Below are 10,715 nucleotides of genomic sequence, written 5' to 3'. Positions count from 1 at the left end.
CCGCCCCCTGGTGGGCTGAGCTGGACACACACACACACACACACACTTAGGGATAAATAAATAAAAAAAAAAAAATAAAAAAAAAGAAAGGTTGACTTTCAAAAAAAAAAAAAAAAAGAAAGGTTGACTTTCAGATTCGTTTTGGGAAATTTGAAATAAATAAATGAGATCAGACAAAAATAAACATAAGGCCCGGATCCCTTTTCCTGGGGTTTGCAGAAAATAGTCATTGCTTCCAATGAAATGTTTTGACATCTTCAGTAGGGAGAAAATGTTAATTGTAATGTTATGTGTATGTGTTCTTCAAAACACTTGCAAATAAATCTTTTGTTTGTTTTAAGAGTAATCAGTGTAAAAATACTATTAAAATGATAGCTGTGTTCCCTGTTCCTTATGGTAATGTCAGTGCTTTCTAGGATGTTGTGATTCATTTTCCAGGTTCAAATATCCCAGTTGGAGAACATTCCTTGTTTTATTGTTCAGGTGTAGTTTTCTAGGAATATTATTACTAACCATCAAACAGATTGTCCTGGGTTTCTTCTCTCACTTGAGTACATCTTCTGCTTATTCTCTAAGCCAGTGGCCGCTTTACTTCATGTTAAAATGTCATTACTCGAAGGCTGTACTCCAGTGGTTTATCTGACTTTGCTCATTGAATACTTTGCTATTTAGCTATTTGGTGGCCAAAACAGTGGCTCATTTTGTGGACCCATTTTTGTAACCACCACTTCACTGCTTTGTACTCAACAGACACCCCATAGTTTCTTGAATAGCTGCAATCCCTTCCTTTTTCCTATGTTCCTGCCACAAAATTCTATGTTTTAATTCACGACTGGAGCTACATGTCCAAAGCTTTTGCTTTGGCTTATTGTCAAATACCACAATTTTGCATTAACTGGGGTCCCTCTGGAGAAAAATAACACAGTCCAGTATTCATGGACCAGGAAGGACCCACGTGTAAACATCACTACCTGTGGACTAGCCCAGCAGGCTGCCAGAAAAAGAGAAGAAACCCCTGGCTTCACAGAAAGCAGCTTTGTTCTTATTGATCTCATAATCTGGAACACACGCACACCCATGTACACACACATACCTGTGGGTCTCCCTCCACAAGGAGAAAAAAACCCATTAGTAACTAGCTTCCCAAGCATTTATTATCTAATTTGATATTTGTTAACTTTATAGTTAAAACACAAAGTAATTTTCCCTTTTCAATAACTATCTTTAAGTGCCAAGTGTATTAACACTACAAGAATCACATAAAAACTGGAAAATAATTTCAAAGCAACTCTGAGTGGAAATAAAACAAGTTTTATTTTTATATACTACTGAATAGAGTGTTCCTAAACACAAACAGAAGAGAAAAACTGCTATAATACGAGGGTATTCCTCATATAGGGGCATTGGAACACATGCAATGATTTGATTTCCTTATAAACAATACAAAGATGGTTAAATTTTAGCTCACATATAGTTTAGTGCTAACAATGTAGAAAGTATGGGCCAGCAAGATAGCTCAGCAGACTAAGTGCCTGTTTAGGTAAGTGCAGGAACTGGGGTTTGATCCCCAGTCCTGCATTCTGCACCGGCCCCACCTCCGGGCACACTGAGCCAGCTACCAAGTCCGAGCATGGTGGCACACACCTGTAATCCCAGCACTGGGGAGAATAAAAACAGGAGGATCACTGAAAATCCACACTTCATAATAAGACCCTGTACCAAATATATAACTTGAAAGAAAGAAAGTGATCAGGTATAAGGAACAGAACAGTATGCACAATTTCAAACATGTCTTTCTTTGGTGTGATTTAAAAATTAGTGGGACCCATGTATCATGAGACGGTAGTCAGAGCCTGCTATTAAAAGCCAACTGGTAACCTTCAACAACAGATTCAAGCACTCATGTTTGTACAATTAGATTAATGTTTTGAAGTCAGTCATCAGGCTCATTACTAATGGATTTTCTCTGGTTCGTACTAATAAACCAGATTATTGATTTTAGGATTGTCTGTGTATTCAAGGATATTCCCTAAGATGTCTTTATAATGTTTCATGCTTAAGTTGTCAACCATAATGACATAACTATGAGTAATCATTTTCTAATCATGTTGAAAGGGGTTCAAAACTGCCTATAAAATGCATCTTCCCAGCTTCAGAGTGACAGAGACATGGTTGCTGTCACTCCCCTGTCATGTAGCTCCTGTAGGAGGTCATTCCTACCTGCCCACTGTCTTCCCCAGGCATTAGCTGCATGCACAGCTTAAGACCTTCGTAGTCATAAATCTTCTTTCCAATATGTTTGAATGCCAGGAGAGCTCAAAAGGCACTTCCGCCTAAATAGGGTTTAGCACATCAGGTGCTATTCTGAAGTAAGGCAGGCTGGGTTGCTGTGTTGGTGGTGGTTATTCATCGTCCCTTCTCGTTTCATGTGTATGTATGTATGCTTCTCAGTGTATATGCCTGGCTCTCAGGGTGTATGGGGCTGCTGAGTGCATGTGTAGAGTGTGTGTATATGTAAAGTAGAAATTGAACCAGGCTAACAGAATGAACTACTGTATGCAAGAAATATATGAAGTGCACCCAGCTGCCAGTAGCAACTGCTACATGCAATCTACTGGTTATTACACATATTTTGAAGATAGTCCGGGTTCCAGTGGTTGTGATGTTCAGGCTGTGCCCAGTGACAGCATATATATGGAACAGGCCTGGGCAGTGAATCAGCCTTATACCAGTAGTTACCCTGGAAACATGTTTAAAAGCAAGGACTCTGACTTGGACATGGCCCTGAATCAATACAGCCAACCTGAATATTTCACTGAAGAAAAGCCTACTTTTTCTCAAGTGCAGTCGCCATCGTATTCTCCAAAAAAAGGTAGGGACCCTTTTGTTTAAATGTATTCCAAGTTTCAGTGTTTTATTTCCATTTCATTTTAAAGTTAGTTTGCATCTGCTTGTTGACCTCTTTGAATTTGAACACTGAATATTCGAAATTAAAAACTGCAGTAAGAGAGGTTGCTAGGTGACTGGAGGACTCTGAACGTGAAGATTTCTGAGCACTTTCTTTCTTCATATGTGAAACCTGGATACTTGCTTTGCTATAGTGTGTTGGCACATGTGGGAAGATGTAGCGATAGATGTAGATGTAGGTGTAGATACAGATGTGGACAGTGCTGAGTATTACAGGTTTCCTTACTAAAGAGAATGCAAAACATTTCCCCTTTGTGAATGGGTGTACTGGTACCTAAAGTAGAATAATTCTCCCCGGTTCACATTCAGATCAAAAATTCATTTGACCTTTTTCATGGAATTTCCTATGAAAAGTTTATTTTAGTAACCAATAAACTAATTTATTGGCTTCTTTAACAGCTATAATGTTGATATGTTGGAACTTAAAATATTCATTTTAATGTACTTACTTATATTCACCTACCCACATAAGCTGGAAAAAGTCCAGTTATACCTGCACAAACTATAAGTGTCTATAACTCAAACATTATAATTTACTGTGCATTGTGTGCTTAAAGTTTAACATGTGTACAGCCATATTAAAGGAGCACCCTATGTAAATAAAGCAAGTGAATTATCTTTCAAAATAGCCAATCTTAAGACAATACCCATTTATCTTAATAGGCATAAGACTTCATTTTCTATCAACATAACATTCTTATATTACAAAAGGTTAAAGGAAGAAAAAAACAAATGGATAGCACAAAAAGAAATTAGCATCAACTACCAGATAGAAACCTTTTCTAGAGTAGTTTAAATTCTACTGCTGATATGCCAGGAACTTGATTTTTCTGAATACGAGCTACAGGATTTTGCAGAAGGAACCAAATTTACAGTTCTCTGTAATTTGCAAGAATGTAATGTCCTTCGGTCTGCAAAGGTAAATTTCTCTGTGAAATTAATTGTAAAACATAATGTGGCTCATTGAACTGTGGTTTCTATAAAACTTATCGTTTGCTTTTCCTAATGTGACTCTACTTAAAATTACCCTGCTATTAAAACTTTTTTTTTTGAAAACTAAAACTAAAATTGCTGGTTTTCCATATATAGTGAAATCTTGTAACTTCCATCCGTGAAGTATGTCTTTAATGTTGTGAAAGAACTCTGCATGTCTTTAATGTTGTGAAAGAGATCACAACATTAAAGACATGCAGAGCTGTTTTCCCTACATTCTCATCTGGTTTCACATCCTCTTCAAGAGTATGAGAATGGCTATTATAGGGAATGCACCATTAAGTTCCCTAATTTGAGATAGGTTGCATGTAGGTCCTGTGTTTCCTTTAAAAAAAATAATAATAATAATAAACATTAGAAATGATACGGAATGTCACTAAACAAGATAATGGGACTTCAACAGTGGTTGTTATACTGCATATTGTTGTCTTTAAATCAGTTGTTCATATTACCAGATATAAGCATGCAAATTAATCAAAAAAGGGAAAAAAAATCTAAGTATTAACTGTTCCTTTCAATAAACCAATAGAAATCGGCAGTACAATTCTCCAGGCTATTCTTGTGCAGACATACATATTTTTTCTTTCCTTATTTATTTCTTTTCTTCTTTCGCTCCTTCCAGTTGTTCCTTCCTTTTGAGCAGTTTGGTTTTTTTTTGTTTTTTTTTTTTTACCTTTCGCAATATCTATTGTACCTTTCAAATTTTATTTACTCTTTCAGATTCTTACATTAGGGAGACAATATGATGTTTATACATGTGGGCCTGATTTATTTTACTGATGAGTATGGTCTCTAGCTGCATCCACTTACTATTATAAGTAATTATCTTTGAAAAGAATTAGATACTGTCTCATTAAACTAGGCTGGAGATGAATTTGTCTCTCTGTCTATTTTGTTCTTCAAAACTCTTGCAAATTATTCAGTATCTTTTCCTTTTGTCTTTTCACTCTATTTTTTTCAGCCAGCATTGAAGAATATTTGCTTATAAAATATGAAGCCAGGGATTCTTTGATAATTAATTTGGTGCATGAACTAGAGGAAAAGACATTGTATTCATATATTGATGTAATTTCTTAAAGCCATATGCCATTGAAAAGCCACTGCCACCTGCCAGACTCACTAAATCAAAGCAGACAAATATTCTTAAATGTACCATTATCTACTGTTACAAGTCTTCAAGTAAATCCCAGTAAAACTAAACCCAGCTGTTAACTGTCTCTTAGGACAAAGGACTGTACCCAACCTGCTTATCCATATTGATCCAGTATTGATTTTTCTTGTTGTGGGGAGACATAAGTAGTATCTCGTTAAGGCAAAATTAAGACTATAAACAGGTGTCCAGGAGGACAGGCCTCGTTTCCAGTTGGGTTTTTATCTATTTTTCATGAAATTTGTAAGTGCCTGTCACTGTCACCAGAGCTCTATTCATCTTCATTTATGAAGCATACTTTTTATTTTATTAAGGATAAATCATTCTGTAGGCTTTAATTAGAATTTTCTAACATGTAAAGAGATATCATGGTCTTGTTTTTTTAAGGTAATATAGGTACACAGTGATAAAAGTACAAGAATGATTGAGTTACCAGTCCTGAGTAGTTATTTGTTCAAAATGAAGCCAGGGATTACTTAACAGGTAGACTTTAGAATAATTTAGTTTTTCTTCTGTTGTTTATGGTTTTGCATTGGTAGCCAAGAAGAAAAAAAGTTGTCAAGCTCCTAAAGCCTTGCAAACATGAACCAATTCAGACCACTTCATTAAATGACATTTTAAAGAAAAACTTCAAGAGTAGGGGAGGGGGAATTATGTAATTTTCACACTGAAGACAGCTGAAGTGCAAAATTTGATTTATCTCTTATTTTTCATGTGGTACATGAGAGAACAAATTTTTAATTTTTAAAATTTAGGGACAAATAAAAGAAACCTGCCACTCACGAGACATAACCTCCTTTTTATTATCTTTCAAGTATCATAATTCTGATTCACTGTGTTCTAGACAGTCCCTATAGCCAGTCTTCACTGCACCCTCTGTCCCCCATCAGCTGGGAAGGAAAGGGAAAGACTAAGGTTCAAAATCAGACGAAGGAGAATTGGCAGCTGGGATGTTGTGGTTTCCTCTTTGTAGCTGGAATTTCAGCATAGTTTAAAATTAATGTCTTGTTTTATTTTCTTCTTTTTTTCCCTCTGTTTTGGCTGACTGTTTCCACCAGATATTCTCATTACATTCCACAGCCCTCAAACAGGAGGGCTGCCTTCCCAGCCTCTCCTCAGCCTCCTGGTTCCTTAAAACAGAATCTTCCCCAGAGTCAGCCCTGTGCAGCTCTCCCCCATAGGATCTTTCCACAGCCTTCTATGTGCTCTCTTTATAGAGATTGCATGTCCAGAAAGTCGTATTGCAGAAAGTAGATGTGTTTATATTAGAGTTTGTTATCTGTCCGAGAGAACAAGAATTTCCTGGTTTTGAGCCAGGGTCAAAGAATGGGGTGTGTTTGTCCTGTTTAGTTTTGCTATTGATTGAACGTGTTCTTGCTCTATCACGGTTTTTATTTTATACAAAGAAAAAAACTAACAACTGAAACAGAAATTCCACATGGAGTCATGCTTTCTGAATCTGCTTTTATTGCCCCTCTCTTAGCAAGACAGGACTCAGTCCTTTTTTTTTTTTTTTTTCATATTTCATTGTCTCCCTGTAACATTAGAAATGTAAATTAAACGACAATTTGGGGGATGTTTGAAGAGATACATGTCAAGAAAATTGGATTAAAAAGAACAGTTAAGCCCCAAAGAAGTAGGGTCTCTAATGAGAATTTCTCTGGCCTCTTTTAAAGTTAGAGAAGGATTGCTACAAGTAGTTGGTGACAGAGATGCTACAAAGTGCACCCCCAGAAAAAAATTATTACATGGAAAACAGATTCTGTTCGACCCTAGAATTACACTCACTTCAGTGAAAATAGGCAGGAGAGAAAATTAAAAAGGAAAGATTTATGAATCCTAATGCAGGTCACTTCCCAATATAAATTTAAATGTAACATGAGCACAAGACTATTGGTTCTCTCCCATGAACTTACCCTCCTTTCTTCTCTCTCCCCTCCTACTTCTGTTCTATCACTCTTCCTATCTTCCTTTTTTGCTCCCTCTTTCTCTCATTTTCCTTCCAGTTGAATTTGTTTAAAACCAGATGTGATTGTCCACCTAGACGTCTCTTGAAAATGTGATACCCAAATTGTTAATGTGATTGCAGAGTTTTTTGAAATAAGTGTGTAATTTTTGAGGACACTGACATAAATTTTATTTTATTATTTTAGTTCTGCTATTAAGTTGGGTATGGAGATATATATATATGTATCACTGATTCTTCAAAAGGTTAAATGAAAGTGCCTCACAGCACCTAGAAATGGAAGCAAAGTAGAGTTTTAATCGTTTCCAAACATACCCCAAGGACAAACAAAAGAATGAGCTGATTCTTTTTACCTTTTCTTTCTGAATTAAGTATCTCTTGTCAAAGGCACATTCTTCAGAGATCTTGCTGGGTCCCCTAAGCTTGTCCTAAATCGTGCTCTGCCACTCCTTACAAAGCTAATGATTAGAGTCCAAGGCGTCGGAAGGGGGCAGGCAGTGCTGTTCATTTCCCACCTTCAGGGTTCACGTCCATCACCCACATCCCTTCATGAATACTTTCCAAAGCCAAGATCAAAGCCTTTCTCTTAGCTCCAAGCCTCAAGTGCATTCAGCCTGACGCCAGGCTGTTTTCCAGTCTACCAGCCTGCTGGCCCTGCTCTTAAGAGCCCACCCCTTCTGAGGCAGCTTCTTCCCAAAGCGGCTAGCCTGCTGAGCTGCCCTGCGCTGTCCTTGGTACCCCTTCCTCTCGGCTCGCTTGATACCAACTGCTGGAGAGCACTCCCTGGCTTTTGTTGGAAACTCCAAAACTCTGGACTTTCCAGTCATCGTCCCTCCTCGGATCCCTTCCTCGTCTGCAGATAACTCCCTGTATGTCACCCTGTCCTCTCCACGGATCCTGTCCTCCCCATCAAAGGTTTCTGCTTCCAGCCACTCAGTGATAACGCTTCCGCACCTGTGCCCACACAGAACTTGTTAACACTTCAGGTTCTTCCACATGACCTAGTAAGCACAACTCTAATATTCTGTTTTACTTCTGGTTTTGTGATTCTCCCCATACCCTCTGTTCCAAAAGTCTTGGCTAGTCTCTCTGTAGACCCCTCTCTGCTACCCCAAACCCTTGACGAACCAATAGGGATTTTTTCAGCTAGCACCTACTTCCAGGCACTCTGGTGTGCTACTGCACCATCTCCAGCCGGTGTGACCTTAGTTCACTAACTGACCTTACATTCCTGCCAGCCTCTTCTCTGTCACCAGCACCATGCTCTGTCACCCTTGCTTCTAGGCAGAGACCTTCCTTCAAGGGCTGGTATCCCTCTTCTGCACAACAGTTCTCAATCGTGTGTATAAATCCCCTTGTTAAAAACTATTAAAAACCAGACATAAAATGAATCAGACTAGAGTTTCGCACTCTTACCACTGTGGATATCTGGAGTCAGATAAATCTTTGTCATGGTCTCTGTCCTGTCCAATGGAGGAAGTTTAGTACCATTCCTGGAGGCTGAACACTGGATACCAGTATCATGTATGTGCAGGTACACACACCTGTGCATGCACGCACATGCACACACACACACACACACACACACACACACACACACCAATAATAGCAACCAAAATATCTTCTAGGGAACAAAATTATCCTCAGTTGAGAACCACTGAATTAGTGGTAAAGAATTTAGTATTTAGAAAATCTCTGAAAAGATGTTTACGAGTATCCTTTTATAATGTAAATATTCCTCAATTTCCACATGAAAAGTTTAGATTGGTGTATATTTAGTTCTACCAAAGTGAAATATGCCCAAACGTGGATACACATGTATTCATGCAACTCAGCTCTTACCTCTCTGTTGTTGGTCAGTTTTATAGCCTGGATCTGAGGCTGTTCCAGCCTGAATGTGTGTTTCTGTCAAATCTGTCTAGATCTGAGCACCAGGAAGGAACAGAGCTCTTTTATCTCCCTGCCTGTAAAGTGTGCAGCTACTACAGCTGCAGGACGTGCCTGGAGGGAGCTCAGGACAGCTTGTGGCAACGATGTCATCCTCATGACAGAAATAACAATTCCTTCCCCTTTAACTGGTAGACAGCTGAAGAACTGATAGCCTACGTTTTTATGACTGTACTCCTGAATCCTGTTCTGAGTAGATTTTCAGATTAAAAGGAAACCAATTTTTCTCAAGTATGCAAGACAAGAAATAATGATGGAGTAGCCATATGAGCTCAGAGCCATAAATGGACATTTGAAACAAAAGCAGAGGCAACTGTCTGTTTCTAGCCACCTTCCTCCTCCCTTCCCCTTCCTACTTTCCTAAATCATTTGGCCTTGTTGCTTCCTAACCCAAACTCTCTTTCAAAACAGGAAATGACCTCAGTACCAAGGCTCTAAAATGTCAATGCTCCCAAGTAGCAGAGAGCTGGTATATTTTGGAAGAGAGGTAGTGTTATCTCATGATAGCAGCTTGTTTTAAAATTTTCAACCAAGACATACAATGTTTATGTGTTATATGATAAAAACATTCTCACTTTTATAAATGACCAAGTACTTCCTTTTTCATGGATTACTTTTACCATTTTCTATAAAGACAAAAATGCTGTGAAATGCTGCTGTATAACACAATGCCAGAACAAGGATAAAAGGCAGTTGACATTTAGCATTAGAGTTGGGGGACAATAAGGTTTAATACTGACTGCAGAGACATAGAAAGGATATCTCTTTCTTGGGGTATGGGTCTGCTTGTTCAGATCATTGCTGCCTTTAAAAAATTTGGGCTCACCATTACCATCATGATTTCACGTGAAGCAAGGAGTGTGGATTTTAGGTGAAATGTCTTGATTTTTAAAACTTGGCTAAGATGTTTAAAAACACTTTGTGCAGCAAACACTGCAGTCTACCAGAGCTACATGTACCCTCTTGATTAAAATTCATTATCCCAATCTATTTCCCCTCTTAATGATTTGCATCTTCAAGTGTTCTCACTCTTAATTGTGGATTGGAAGGTAATGTTGGCCACAAGGGCAGGAAAGAGGAAATTTAGCTAAGACTTCTTGTACATAATGCCAAGACTGGCTCTAAAATTGACAAATATGCTTTAGTTTTAGGAATTCTCATCAGAAGAAATAATCCAAAACTGCTTTACCCCTTCTTCTGCCCTAAGACTTCCAATGGAAATTCACAGTCCCTTGTCACTGGGTCTTCATCTTATTTTCTAGATTTATCCCTGACTTGGTTTCTGCCCCTACTCTGTTCCCAGTAGATAGCATGTGAAGCTCATGACTGCTGTCTACCATTAGTAAAAGATTAACATAATGCGAAGCTTTGTTCCTAATACTACCAATTAAATGTAAAAGGAATCAGGATTAGTATTCTGGCAAATAACTAAAGGATAAGCCATTCAAGGTTTTTAAGTCTGTAAAACAATGACATAGAGCAGAAGTCACCAACAAAGAAAAACATTAAGTCAGATGCATCTAAGTTCTTGCGTGAACTGAGGAAGTTCAATATAAAATTGGAAAAACAACCAGGATGTGATGATACGTGCTTATAATTCCAGTACACCAGAAGACTGAAGCAGGAGGATCACAAGTTCAAGCTCAACCCAGGCAACTATTAAAAAAAGAGACGGAAAGCCAACATTTTGGC

General features: G+C 38.1%; 1 protein-coding gene across 3 annotated transcripts in view; it reads left to right on the top strand.

Annotated features, from left to right (window-relative positions):
- Thrb (thyroid hormone receptor beta) overlaps window positions 1–10,715 on the top strand; it is a 239,898-nt gene that overhangs the window by 187,358 nt on the left and 41,825 nt on the right. The window contains exon 1 of one of the 3 annotated variants that reach the window (XM_004634187.2): window positions 2,368–2,872. The exons of the other annotated variants lie outside the window; for them this stretch is intronic. Within the exon in view, the coding sequence (XP_004634244.1) occupies window positions 2,545–2,872 (328 nt within the window). The 5' untranslated portion in view covers window positions 2,368–2,544. Of the gene's footprint in view, window positions 1–2,367; window positions 2,873–10,715 lie in introns of those variants that run through there. 3 annotated transcript variants of the gene reach the window in all.

This window comes from Octodon degus, unplaced genomic scaffold (genome assembly GCF_000260255.1).
Source record: "Octodon degus isolate 3935 unplaced genomic scaffold, OctDeg1.0 scaffold00059, whole genome shotgun sequence".
Taxonomy (NCBI): domain Eukaryota; kingdom Metazoa; phylum Chordata; class Mammalia; order Rodentia; family Octodontidae; genus Octodon; species Octodon degus.
Note: the sequence above shows the minus strand (reverse complement) of the source record. Positions and strands in the feature narration are given on the sequence as shown.